General features: G+C 42.0%; 1 protein-coding gene across 2 annotated transcripts in view; it reads left to right on the top strand.

Moving 5' to 3' along the window:
- The window catches only part of igdcc3 (immunoglobulin superfamily, DCC subclass, member 3), a 124897-nt gene extending 112238 nt beyond the window's left edge, over positions 1 to 12659 (top strand). Inside the window, exons 9-14 of one of the 2 annotated variants that reach the window (XM_048563108.2) lie at positions 744 to 908; positions 1691 to 1879; positions 2324 to 2431; positions 4873 to 5011; positions 5583 to 5793; positions 7037 to 12659. In XM_048563108.2, the coding sequence (XP_048419065.1) occupies positions 744 to 908; positions 1691 to 1879; positions 2324 to 2431; positions 4873 to 5011; positions 5583 to 5793; positions 7037 to 7246 (1022 nt within the window). In that variant the 3' untranslated portion in view covers positions 7247 to 12659. The remainder of the gene's footprint in view (positions 1 to 743; positions 909 to 1690; positions 1880 to 2323; positions 2432 to 4872; positions 5012 to 5582; positions 5794 to 7036) is intronic. The other variant, XM_048563109.2, reaches the window with a different exon arrangement.
- Positions 12660 to 14837: the final 2178 nt, after the last annotated feature.

Below are 14837 nucleotides of genomic sequence, written 5' to 3' on the forward strand. Positions count from 1 at the left end.
CCTGGTCTCAGAAATTCTGCAGTTCCTGCTTCCAAGGACGGGTTGAGAAAGTTGTGAGGCTGGATACTTGCTTGTCAACCTGTGTATAATTGCTGTCTTTCCAAGTTGTTGTAGTTTGTCTTGTTTTGGTGCTATCAGTTACCAGAAGCCCCAGACCCTGCTTACCAAGAGACTGCAGGTTTTCCGATTGTGACATTAACAGGGCAGCATGGTGGCTCAGTGGTGAGCACTGCTGCCTCACAGCACCAGGGACCTGGGTTGAGTTCCACCCTCAGGTGACTGTCTGTGTGGACTTTGCACATTCTCCCCATGTCTGCGTGGGTTTCTTCCAGGTGCTCCGGTTTCCTCCCACATCCTGAAGATGTGCAGGCTAGGTGAATTGGCCATGCTAAATTGCCCGTAGTGTTCAGGCATGTTTAAGCAGGTTAGACATGCGAAGTTAGGGGAATGGGTCTGGGTGGGATGCTCTTTGGAGGGGCAGTGTGGCCTTGTTGGGCTGAATGGCCTGTTTCTGCACTGCAGGAATTCTATGATTAAGTCCCAGTCTTATTTCAGAGGGTTTAATTTGTGAGAAGTGGCCCTTTCTCCCAAATATTTCAGACTTTGCACTTGGCACGGACTGACTAACTTAGCAGCTTTTAACTTCTGCAACCTGAAGTTGATTGACTATTGAATGATTACTGGTGTAGAGTAGGCATGGGTGTTGCTAGGCTATACTTACTATTATTTTGTTCGTTTCGCAGACCCAGTGGAGATGGAGTACCAGGAGGCTGTGAGCAAAACCACCTTACAGCAAGTGGTAACTGATCTGCAGCCATCGACTGGCTACACTTTCTACATAAAGGCGTATACATCACGTGGTGCCAGCAAACCATCAGAGCTCGCTACCTGCCGCACACGGGGCGAAGGTAAGTAGCGCCGAGTTAGAGTGTGTGATCGTTCCTGAGACACACATTGTGGATGACGGAATGTTTTACTAACCTTTTGACACAGAAATATTTCATTTTGCATTACCGAGGCAAGTTGGAATTGCAGCTATTCAAAGCTGAGGTTAATTCTGTGGTAGTTACGTTCATTTTAGGATTGTATAAGTGTTTCCTGAGGGGAGCCTGAGTGAGTTGTTTTCATTTTTTTCATTAATGTTGCTGCTAATTGAGATGATGAGATATTAAATAGTTCCCATCTTCAGTCCAGGCCCTAGAAAACCTGAGCAGTTTTAAAACTAAGGACAGGCTTGGAATTTGCAGAGAATTGTTGAAATGGAAGAGAAATGTGAAGAAGTGTCAAAGTAAACATAAGAAAGTTTCTCAGAATAGGCTGGAAAACAAAGTATGCAATGCAGACTGACTGCCTTAGCAAGTATAATGTAGACATTTAAAAACCTGTTTTCTTCCAAAGCTGGGATCCTTCTCTTGAACCAAAGGAAAAAGGGAGACCATGCACTTTCAGATTTAAACATCATCTTACCAATAATTATTGTTGCCCTGGATTGAGGCACTGGCCTGCTTGTAATTATCTTTGTGCTGTGGGAATACTGTACATACGCGACATCTTTATGACTGGTGTACAGTAACTTCATCAGTGGTATTATGGTATCAGTGATGTATGAACTATGTGGTAGCGGGCAGGAGTTTGGTGCCTACTTCTTGCAACGCCCACGTCGTTATCCCCTGACTTTTTGATGTTTCAGTTCCAGCAGTACCAGCTCTTTTCATTAAAGTTTTGAACAGTACAGCCATTCAGGCTGTCTGGGAATCCAGCATTAAGCTTGGGCAGCATGAAGGATTCAAGTTGTATTATCGCAGGATTCATGGTGCACACTTCATCGGGCCTGTACTCCTTCCAAGCAACGTGACATCGTACAACATAACTCAGTTGGGTAAGAGGACTGTGTTGAACATCACCTGTAAAGGGGTAGACAGGGGTTAAGATCGGTAGAACAAAAACCATTCCTAAGGGATTTGATGAATCTGTACTTGTAGGGGCAGAATGTAGATTGACTCTGGAGATGTTCCCAACTGAACAGATTGTAATTTGACGCATGCCATGCTCCAGATAGAAAGGCAGGCTCAAATGGAGCACAGATTGGAGAACTGATATAAGCATTGTCAGAGTGGCATCTAACTCATACTGTCTTTTTGAATTTGGCTTCCCAGGTTGGAGTGTGGATTTAATAAATGTACTCAGCAGACAACATCAGGAGTGGTTCTAGAGTGACAATGCATAAATAGAAGCTTGATGAGATGACCTGTCCCCCTCTTTCATTTTAACTACCTTTTTTTTTGAGAGCATGTTTGTAAAACTGATTTGTCTTTTGTACAAGATCCACTGATTGCCTATGAAGTGAAGCTTCTCGCATTTAATCGTCATGGAGATGGAAATTCCACAGTTCGCTTTGTGGCTCTGCAAGATGCTGCTGAGAGATCTGGGGGTGAGTCAACCGGGCCCAGGCCGTGAATACATACGACAGGAGCTTGAAATCAAATGCATCATCTGCTGAGGCTCTAGCTGGGGCAAATCATCAACCAAACGTTTTTCAAGGACTCAAATTTACTGAAACATCAGATTGGTCAGCACTGACTGTGTGTGTGTTGTGCCAGCTGATGAAGTTACGTATGGCTCCATGAGTAGCATCGGTGGATGTTTAAGAGTCCATGGTACTATTTGTGCAAGGTCAGAACCTGTATCCTGATCTGCATCTCTTTCTGTGTCAACTAATGCCACTAAAATGGACTTTCACCTTATTTCTGTTTATGGGCTTTCACTGAGCTGAAATGGTTCACATGTTTGACAGAATCCAATAAGAAGTGACTCAATTGCATATGATTCATTGAGGTAAACCAGTGAATCTGAAAGTGTTGTCTGTGTCACACGATGGCTAAGCCATACACAAGAACAGCCCAAACCCTCATCCTGACTAACTGTGTGGGGTCCTACAACCAGACTGGCTTCCACTTGTGCGGCACAAGTCATCAATGATGGTGTAGTTTTACAAGCCAGATTAATACTCCAGGGCTATTGGCCTACACCACTTGCTAAGTCCAGTGTTCCTCTGTTTCACTGTTGGACCATACAACTGTCATTTGAAATTTCTAACACCCGTTTGAGGGGTGGGGTCGAGCTGAAAACAACAGTGCTGAACACAGCCCAACATTGAGACTGAAGCTCTCCAGCTCACATCAGAGATGACCTTGTTGTTGTCTCATTAAAATTAGTAATGCACTTCCCATCAGTTCTTCTTACATGGGATGTACATAACACTGGTAAGTTCCCCATTTGTTGACCACCTCTAATTATCCTCGATCTGAATGGCTTCTTCTGCTGTTGGAGCAGGCAATTAAGAGTCAGTCATCTTGTTGTGGATCTGTACTCGCACGAAGGCCAGACCAGACAAGGATGACAGATTTCACCCCTAAAAACATGACTATGAGGAGTTTGTAGCGGTGGCAAACACAAGAGAGTGGGTTTAGATCAATAAGTAGTCCACAAGGCATTTTGCCTCACCAAATATGGTGCCTGGGTGAAAACATTTAGGAGCCACGCAGTTGAGATTCTATTTGACTTAATTAAGCAATGTGGAAGTGCAGTTATTAAAAATTATAACAACTGTTCCGTTAATGGGTTTATCATAGCCAGCGGAATCCAGTATTTAGTAACTCAAATTTAAAGTGCATGACTGTAAGATTATCCATTCTGGTCAGAGGAACAGAAAGGAAACTTATTATTTAAACGAGGAGAACTTTCAGACTGCAACTCTCAGAATACTTTGGTGCAGAGGGATCTGGGTGTCCTTGTGTATAAATCATAGAAAACTGGTTTGCATGTGCAGCAGGTAATAAGGAATTTTGATATTTATTGCTGAAAGAAAACAGTATAGAGGCAGGGACATGTTGTTGCAAGTGTACAAAGTGGCCACGAGACCTCACCTGGAGTATTGCATACAATTTTGGTCCCCTTATTTGAGGAGGAATGTAATTGCAGTAGAGCCAGTTCAGAGGGTGTACATGAAATTGATTTGAGAAATGAAGGGTTTGACTAATTAAGCCTGTACTCTCTGAGGTTTAGCAGAATGAGAGGAGATCTGCTTGAGGTACATAAGACCTATAGGGGATTGATAAATTGACGTAGAAAGAATGTTTCCTTGTGGGGCAATCTAGGATAAGGGGCATAGTTTTAGGATAAAGGGTATCAGATTTAAAACAGAGATGAGGACAAATTACTTCTCTCAAAGGGTCATGAATCTGTGGAATGTACTACCCCAGAGTGTGTTAGATGCTGGGACATTGAGTAGATTTAAGGAGAAAATAGAGTTTTAATCAATAACAGGTTGAAGGGTGAAGGAGAATGAGCAGGAAAGCTGAGTTGAGGCCAAGACGATATCGGTCATGAACATATTAAATGGCAGCACCGGCTTGAGGGGTTGAATTGCCTACTCCTGTTCTCAGGCCTTATGTTCTAAGAAGGCAATGTAGCCTATCAAACTTGGGTAGAAGACACGTGGAAACAAGAATTCGAGAGGGCACGTGGCTGAGGTTTTGTGCATCTGTAAATTATTGGAAGAAAGAAAGACTCAGGAAGGCAAAAAATTTCTGAAACTGTTATAAGGTTGAGTCTTGATGTTAAAATGTACTTAGAGAAAAGAGAGTGTGACATGGCATTTAGGACTGATGAAAGAGAAGAGGCCTAGAGTGGCAGTGACTGTATCAATACTGACAAAATCGAGATAAAGGCTGCAATAGGGAGAAGGGTTGGAAGCTGCAGATGAGGGAAGAATTGCCACATCAGGATAACAAGTTTCTTCTTGTATTTTTTCCAGGAGAGCAAGGGAATAATCATGTAATAATCATTAATGAAAGGCATTCTGTGTTGCAGTTCTGAACACTCCATGTGATTGTCTGAAAGAGGAACACAGCAGCAAAACATCGACAACTGGCATTATCATTGGAACCCACATCGGCGTCACCTGCATTATCTTCTGTGTTCTCTTCCTGGTTTTTGGATATCGTGGGAGGTATGAGCTGCAAAGAATTTCTTGACAGGATAGCCACCTGTGTCCTTGCACCATTAAAGGTGTATATGTTGAAGCATAGTAACGAAAAAGAGATTGCATTGAACACTGGCAAGCTTGTGTGTATGTATGTGTGGAGATGAGTTTGCAAATGGACATGCATTTTGTGCGTAAACCAGTCATAATCCATGATACAAATGCACATGCATTTTGTGCTTTTGTGCATAAACCAGTCATAATCCATGATACAAATGCACATGCATTTTGTGCTTTTGTGCGTAAACCAGTCATAATCCATGATACAAATGGACATGCATGGAAATCTTAACAGTAACAGCCAGCAGATTGGCGTGGACCCATTTCGGCTAAAGGGCCTATCTCTGTGCTGTAGGACTCTCTATGGCTATATTCTCATCATTCCTTTTTGCTACCTACGTATTACACACTTACGGGAATCAAATAATCTGCGCAGTACCAGATATGAGTGAATGGTTTGCGTTTACCAAGAACTCTACTAAGTTCATATTTTCATGATTTAACAACTGAACCTGTCCCCTGGGACTTGCATTTCTAGGTTGCTAATGTGCAAAAATGTTGAGGAGCGCCTGGCCACCCCTCAGGCTCCATCCAGGGCCCAAAGAAATTCTCAAGGGCTGGTGCTGAATGGTGGATCACGGAGAGGTCGGCAAGAGTTTGTTGCCAACGGGAAGATGGCTGACATGAACGAACTGGAGCGACTGTTCCCTGCGCCAGTTCCTAGTGATCGCCTACACAAGGAAAATCCAGTAAGGCATTCAACGTGGCTGAGAAAAGTTCAAGGGGTGTTGATTGATATTTGAGATTAAGACTTCAAATTTCCGGGTTCCCAGGTGCAAGATGGTTGAGAATGTAGGGGAGGAAGTTTAGACAAGCCCTAGAAACATTGTCTCCCTCCAGTAAACACGTTGCTGCTCTCTTCCAATGATCTAATGGAAGGTGGGCTTCAGAATTGCCATGGGATTCTCCCCCCTAATAATAAAAACTGACCCATCAGTCATGACATTGGGGGTAGTCATTTTGATGAATTTGTGGAGGGGGGTGTAAGCAGGTGTCCGTGAGGTGCCCCTGGTGCCAGAGATGCCTGCTGGCAGTATGTGGATGTCTCGGACCTTCCTGAGGGTCAGTTAGGAACAGTGCAGCAGTCTCCAGGAAAGTACAAGACCTTTGGGCTCCACATTGGCTTCAAATATTCTGGCCTACTGTGGAAATGGGAAAGCATGTTACAATGCATGTTTCCATGTCAAATTTAAACTGGCTATAACTCGATAAGTTGCCCCTTTCTGTGCATCTATCATCAGTAACCCTCCTCTGAAATAACACCAAATGACACCAGATGCCTTGGAATAAAGTTAAAGATGTATGCACCTCTTACACCAACTTGGCAAGAGCTCCCCAGTTGACTTTTTATCAATATCAGTAAATCCTTTCACAACAAGGTATCATTACCTGAAATGTGCTAACCCCACAACATACAGAAATTACATAATGGAATATAGACCACTTGGACAGATATACACTTTCTGAGTTTTAGTCTTGATTTTCTTAAGATTCATCTGTGTTTATTGGTCTTACTTTGAAGATTAAACATGTGGAGGAGAGTCCATGGAAATACAGATTATAGTTATGACCCTGCCTAGAAACCTTCAGCATTTCATGTAAACTTAAACAATAATCTGCCTCACCATGGAATGAATTTGGCTCCCTGAAACTTAGACGTGGACAAGGTGTACAGATCATGTAATAAATAAAAACAGCAGAAAAGTATACAGTAGTGTAAAAAGCATAAAATAAATTATGTTCCTGGTTTCTTGCTGCATGGTAAGGCTCAGTCTGTAAAGATTTCCCCTCCCTGTAGTCAAAGAAAAGATTATTGGTGAATTAGGAGTGGTGCATTAAGCTTTTTTATGATAACGTCTGTAAGTAATTTCTAGTTATATCTTGGAGTAATATTATGTTCTCTTCTTTTTTTTTCCTCTTTATGCCCAACAGTGTAATAATGTCTCCCCCATTACTGAAGAACAGCCCAGCTCGATCTGCCAGAACTCTCTGTTCCCACTCGATGAGTTTGTTGTGAGTGAAGAGCAGCACACTACCTTTGAAACCCCCGTTGTTCAATGTTGCTTAGACCACCCTGAACTAAATATTAATCAGCTCAGCTTCACAGGAGCGAAAGACAGTAGTTCCATCACCGCAGAGTGAAACTTTGAGAGAACCCAAGTCTCATTGCCTACCTGTAGGCTTGTGACTGGAACTCATGCTGACATTCATCGTTTTCCTATCTATTGGCATCTACACTAGGCCTATCAGTCTCAGGTCAGCTCACATATTATGGATTTGGTGGAAATGAAGTCTGTTTGTATCCTCAAGAAACTCAGGCATGTTGTAATGAAGGTACTTCAACTGGTGTAGTTTATCTATGAAACTTAACTAATGAGGTTGCATTTCAGGCCCTCACACAGCAGATTTCCACCATTTGCAAATGCATATCATGAGTTTGTTGGCTGGCTGCTTGTTCTGACTATTTCTTTGATGTAAACAATTACCAGCATCGGTTTAGTAAAACCCGGCAGCTCTCTACGCAGGGATTCGATGAATTTCACACTGTATCCATCTCAGGTCACAAGTTCCATCATTTCAGTGATGGATCCTCAACAAACTAGGTGACTGCTGGGGCCTACATGTAGGCTGCTAATGAGACTTGGGGGCGAAAGAAACAACTCAAAGAAAAGTTTGATGATTGAAAACTACCTCAGCCGCATTGAATGTCTTCTAAGGAAACTGCTCGAATTGGTATCTTCCTTTCTACAAAGTAAAATAGCATTTGGTTGGTACAGATGCAGTACTACCTCAAGGCCTCACTCATCTGCCATTTTCCCTGAAGAAGAGGAAAACAAGCACTTCCAAATACAAAGAGAAACATTCTACCTCAAATTTTATAGAACTCCATTCTGTGTTGTGGGACTGTTTTCCCTCCATTGATGTATGTGGTGATTTAACCAAACTTCCGGCCTGCATTGTGGTGAGGCATAGAATTAATGGTCATTACTTTTGCGTGTGCTACACTGTATATAGCCACGTCTTATGTGTTTGCATTATTTTTTACTTTACAAAGGTGTTTATTCACATTGATTGTCTGCAGTGTTTATTAGAGAAATTTTTTTTATCATTGTTCCTCACTTGGGAACGTCACCAAAGACCTGCTTTTGAAGATAATAGAACAAGGTTTTGTATTTCCAATTGGCACTGACCACATTGCTGTGTAGAGCTTGCTGTAACTCTCATACTGTCTCCATTAGGTCAGAGCACATACTAAACAGAAGGGCAACAATGTAACCAGTGTTTGAGTCAAACCTTCCCAGTCCTGACTCCTGCCAGACCTCCTGGGATTTAATAACATTCGAAAGAATCCATAGCCTTAGAAAGGAAAGTTTGTGCCTGACATCAGCCTGGCCAAATTGTTCTTTTGTGTGTGAAGGGAAGTCATGGATGTGAAGCGCCCACTTTAGTTGTGGGGTGCAAAAGAAAAACAGCAGACCTGTCCTCACTTTGCCGGACTGAACAAAATCTCATTGAGAATGACCTGGTCAGAGGAACAGCATCCAGAACATTCCTCCGGGAAAGAGAAATGGTAGTTGGAACATTCCTCCAGAGCGTGCAGAGAAACAGAAGTATAAATTGCAGATGTGAAGGCAGTAATTATGGGAAACCCCTCCTCAATGCTAGTCTCGGCCTAGGCTGAGTTGACTTCCATAATGACATAAAATACAGCAGCGCTTTTGCCTGAATCTAAACTTGCTTTTCCTTTGGATATCTGTGTAAATTTGCTGTCTTACTTTTCCTGATATTTTGTTACCCTTGTTCTTAATCTGTCAAGGTAACTGTGATCATTGCAGACTGCAGTGCCCGTGTTTCTGTGTTTCACCAGGGTTGCTCTCATGTCCCTGTTTCTGTACAGTTGTTTGCTCGTGAAAGTTGTTAGTTTATGTGAAGCCTTATTGTGCAGTTTAATTAGATGGTGGGCAGTCAGTTATCTACCTCAATATTAACCGCTTGATCTTTCTCCTGAGCTTATTCTCTGCCTCTTTCTGTTGTCCCAACACAAACCAGTGTCAGAATTTAACTTTTAACTCTTTGTAGAAATTTATGAAGCCACTTAATGTGAGATTTTGAACAAAACTACAATATCTACCTGACAGCCGAAGTAGAATGAGATTGCTAAGGACTGATTTTCACTAAGTTTTGCAGCTAGGCCTTTGAGTATTGCATTAAATGTTAAAGACCCTTTTAGCTGGGATGATTGACTTTGGAAGTTCCACATTCAACATTTATAAAGCAGATGGAAGTTTGCCCTAGTAATTCTCCAAACACATTCTTAAATCCTTTGAGAAAGTTTCTAACCAGTGGTTCATAGATCCCCTACAGTGTGGAGAAGGTTATTTGTCTCATACTGACCCCCTGAAGACCATCCAACCCAGACCCACCACCATCCCTGTAACCCTGCATTTCACGTGATCCATCCAACCTACGCATCCCTGGACTTCATGGGCAATTTCCCGTGGCAGTTCCACCTAACCTGCAAATCTTTGGACTGTGGGAGGAAACCAGAATACCTGGAGGAAACCCATGCAGACACACGAAGTATGTGCAAACTCCACACAGACAATCGCCCAAGGTTGGGTTTGAACCCTGGTCTCTGGCGCTGTGAGCCACAGTGCACCTACATTGTTTCCAGTCTTGATCAAACATTGGGATTGACAATAAGATGATTGTATTTTGTTTTCCATTTAAGAGAACTGGTTTCTTCTTGTATCAGTGTAATACTCAAAGGCTGTACATATGGGAACTGTTTGTTCAAATACTTTAGAGAAATGAGCCGTACAAGTGGAACGAGTGGCGGCAGGTAATTAACGCTGCCACAGTTTCAAACATGAAACTGTACCAGAATACAAGGACACAAAATTTAGGAAGGAATACCATTGAACCCAGACATGGGGATGTGCCAAGTTCATGAGGGTGGCAGCAATGGAGAACAGATGGTGTGTTGTGCATTCTGTACCATTTGCACACACCCTGTTCCACACTGTCACTCTCAGATGCTCTAGTTTGTTGACATGTGGATAGTATTCGATTTTATTCACACTCCTTGACAATGCAGTAGGGGTGGCGACTATCTCAGGGAAACATCCTCACATTTGTTTTGTAGCTGAATGCAGAGTAGCTTTGCGATAACAGGGTATTTTCAGACAGTTAGGTTGGAAGTATTTATTAGTGAGTCTCTCCTGTTTTGCTTTCTTGTCGACAAAGAAACACTGGGCACACCCTTTATGAGTGGTCCATTGTGAGCTTACGCTCTTCACCAGTACACTCCAGGATGCTTAAGGGACTGAAATTGTAATCGAGAGTATATAACAAGATTTAAATGTTTTTAAAATAGCTTCACTATAGGTAGAAACTTTTGGTGTCTGAAAGTTTGCACCCAAGGTAATTTTGAAGAATATTTTGCTACGCAATATAGTGTATGAAAAAAGACCAGCAAGTTTTAATAAGAGACTTTTTATTTAAATTACTTGATACAGACTCCTTCCATTTTAAACTAAAGATTAGGCCTGCTTTCTAAATTATGCCAGGAGCAGAATAGGCAACTGCTACAACTTATAAATGACTGTTTCTGTTATTTGAATGAAGCTAATGTCTCCCCTAAAATAGAAGACTCAGCAGCCAGGCAAAACATTAAGTGTTTGTCTGATGGCATCCAACAGCTTATGTTTACAGATCAGGTAGAAACTGGCTACTCACTAAGTTGCATCAGGTATGTATTCACTGTAAAGGGATGAAATTTTTTAATGATAGCTTATGATATTTTTTTACACACTAATTACTGTCTGTTACAGCCACAATAATGATTATGTGTGAAATGTGTCTGAAGTTTCTTTTCAGAAATGCACAGTTTGTTTCTGCCAATGTGATGTCTTATTTACAGTATTATAAACACATTTGCTGGGGTTTTTGAGATACTTAGATTTAGATTTTTTTTAGTAATATATTATAACTTTTAAGTCACAAATGTCTACACAGTGTTAGGTTGGATATAGATTTAACGATAACCATGTGGATAATACTGTTACAAAGCCTCTTTAGTAAAACGGGTCTTTATTGGTCTAAAAACACACCCAGCACAATCTGATTACACAATGAAACCTTGAGGCTTATTTTTCTGTTAATTTCCTTTGTGGTATCCAGTCATGAAGGGAGAAGCACTATAGTCATGTGTATTTCGCACCCTTATGGTTTGGTTTCTTTTCGGTGTTGTGTAACATTGTGTGCCAAAACAGAGCCAAATAATTACTGGTAGCAATTTTAACCTTACCCACCCAGAGGAAATGAAGTAGGATTAGTTTGGATCCTGTTTGCTGCCCCACAATTTCACACTGCATTGAAATCAACAGACCATTAAACAGAGCAGAGTCTAAAATGTGCATCCAACTGGAACCCAATTCATTCCAACTGGGCATGTTGGCTTAAAATGACCTCCTGTGGTTTTGTTTACTTTAAATACAAGTGTTCATTGATTTTGGAGGATCAGTTCCCCTAAAGTCTGTCATTGGTGCTTACAGCACAAATACTATTTTTCTGTCTCAAAGAGAGGATCGTCTTCTCATCGCTAATGCACCATGTTATATCACTTCATCAATCTGGAGACCTCATCAAAAGGAAACCTTTTTTCAGACATGGATCATTGAGCTAAGTGTTGTCCTCATTTTAACCACAGATTGACTATGAACAATGCCCTCTTTTACTTAAAAGTGATTTGTCGATTTTTCAAAGGATTACCAAATATCCCAATGCCAATTCATTTGGAATAGATTTGGGTGGGGTGGTTGGGGCATTATTTTGTTGATATCAAGCAAAGGTGATTAATACCACACACATGTCGATTTATCAAAAGGAGGAGATTGGTCATTTTACCTGTGTTGGAGGTTAAATGTCAGGACCTCAACTGATGGTGGGTTTAATCCGTACTTATCTCAAAGTTAACTTCAACAATGTGTTATTAACATTTCTGATATGTAAGGATATACTGTTCCCAGAACAATTATGCTGGTGTAATGTTACATTCATTATATATAAATTGTCGAATCCCTACAGTGTGGAAGCAGGCCTCTCGGCCTGAGTTCTGTACTGTGAGAAAAAAGAGGATACTGACTAACTGTTGTAAGACCTGTGCTGCTGATGTGTGACGCTGGATTCCAAAAGGTTATCCAGAGCAAACTATTAAAGCAGATGTAGTATTTTTTTGTGTGGAAATTGTCTCCTGCTGTCAATATGTCATCCCCAGTTGTGTGAACACGAGGTTTCAGCTACAGAATGTCACCAACACCAAATCTCAAGTAGGCGTTGGTCCAAGAGTGTGCGGTCCCTCCCTACCCAAGCTCAAAGCACTTTCCTCTCCTATTTACTCATTGTTCCTCGTGTGAATGTTTAGATTCCCACTGATCAAATGATTGTTGACTTTGTATCATAACAGCTTCCTTTGTTTTTGTAGATCAAATTGTTTAGTTTGTGGAAATAGAATAATGAAAAATAAAATAATGTTAGTCAATTCAATATTAAATGCTGTTTGTTTATTTGTTAAGATGAAAGTCATGTGAAATGGCTCCTCTCTAGGAATGTAAGATGTGAAAAGTGTTGTTGGACAAGAAGTCACAGGAGCAGAGACAACAAGATATAGAGCTGGATGAACACATCAGGCCAAGCAGCATCAGAGGAGCAGGAAAGCTGATGTTTCAGATGGTGATTTGCGTGTGAAATGAACTTAATGAGGAAGTGGTGGACATGGGTACAATTACAACATTTAAAAGACATTTGGATAAGTACATGAATAAGAAAGACATGGAGGGATATGGGCCAGGAGTAGGCAGGTGGGGCTTGTTTAGTTTCAGATTATGTTCAGCATGGACTGGTTGAACCAAAGGATCTGTTTCAGTGCTCTATGACTCTATGAATATTTGACTGGGACTGAGGGGCCCTAATCCATCTCTGCTGCAATTTACCAGTCTCCGAGGGTAGATAAATAGCCCAGCTGCTTTCAATGCACAGACAGGAAGTAGGGAAGAGCCACCTATTTTGAGGGAGGTCATGATCCCCATGCCCACCAGAAGCATCCCTGTCCAAGATGTACCTGCCACTTTGTTTCCCAACATCCCCTGGTATCTGTGACCAGAAGACCCAGCCTCCCTACCTTGATGGTGTCTCCTAGTCATACCCAGCCACAAATTTATTCAAGTCCAGGACACCACGTTGCACCTCCCTGGGGATGGTTGCAGTCCAAGCATTGGCCACTGCTCTTTCCTGGCACTGCTTTGGCTACAGAGGTAGCCATCAGATTGGTCAGAAGCTGTTCAGGGGGCGGGACTTCTGGCATTGAGGTGGTGAAGGATTGGAAGTCCCACCATGATGCAGTTAATTTTACCTCAGTGTATTAATGCTGTGAGGCACTTGGTTTCTGGTTGGTGTGATGGCAACAGATATTTCATTTGGGGATAATCCACGATACCAACTTTCCCCCCTTGTGAAATCCACCCATCCTTATTTTTTTAATTCAAAAAAATGTACTTTATTCATCAGAATATGCAAAAAATAAACATGTTTAAACACCTGCCCTGTCACGCTAGCTGCTCCGGGTTACCTTGGGGGTACGTATGCCAACTAACGGAAAAAGCAAAAAAAAATGAAGAAAAACCCCGGCGGTCGTCTCCCCGCACAGTCCCCGTTGGCCCCCTGACCAGTTGGGGAAGGTGCCGGCTGGGCCCAGTTACCGAGTGAAATCCACCCATCCTTATCTAACAATTGCAATTATATAGCGCCTTCAATATTGTGAAGTATCCATCGTGCTTCACACACTGGTATCAAACACCAATGCACATAGGGTGTAAGTGACTGAGATGTGGCCAAGAAAAAGTAGACTTTAAGATGTTTCATAGAATCCCTAGTGTGGAAGCAGCCCATTTCAGCCCAACATTTCCATACTGGCCCTCCAAAGAGCATCCTGCGCCCCCCCATCCTATTGCTGGGACCCTCCATTTCCCATGGTTAATCTGCCTAGGCTGCACACTATGGGCAATTCAGCGTGGCTAATCCACCTATCTTTGGACTGTGAGAGGAAATGACATCACCTCGAAGCAGCCCACACAGACACAAGGAGAATATACAAACTCCCTACAGATGGTCAGTCAAGGCTAGAATCAAACCCAGGTCCCTGGTGCTGCTGCCCTTTCAAGTAAGGTACAGGCACGGCTGGGATTTGAACCCTGGATTTCCTGTTTACCAGGCAGACACTTTAACCAACTAAACCATGGCACTGTTACAGAAAGAAAAGAGTTTAGGGCCTGTGCTGATGAAGGCACAGCCCCCAATGGGGAATGGTTAAAATCAGCAATGCTCAAATGGTCAGAATTGACAAATTTTGAAATCAGGATTAGAGTTTTAAAAGGAGGCCTGTTTGGATCGGGAGCTAATGGAGAACACGACAGTTGATACAATTGCATAAAGGTTGCACTGAATGGCTTCAAATTTAGCGGGCATACTTTATTTGGCAGACTGTTGCTCATAGCACGAAAAGAAATCCATTCATTGCAAAGGACATACAAGAGCCAATCAACAAATCCAATTGATAAGTTATTTCAAAAGATTAGATAAGCAAAAGCTCTCCAGGAAAGAAGGAAGGTGGTTAAAAAGAGATTTCACCCCGAGTCCTTTGGCATGGAGCCTTGCTCTTTGGCCCATGCTGACC

This window comes from Stegostoma tigrinum, chromosome 33 (genome assembly GCF_030684315.1).
Source record: "Stegostoma tigrinum isolate sSteTig4 chromosome 33, sSteTig4.hap1, whole genome shotgun sequence".
Lineage (NCBI taxonomy): Eukaryota > Metazoa > Chordata > Chondrichthyes > Orectolobiformes > Stegostomatidae > Stegostoma > Stegostoma tigrinum.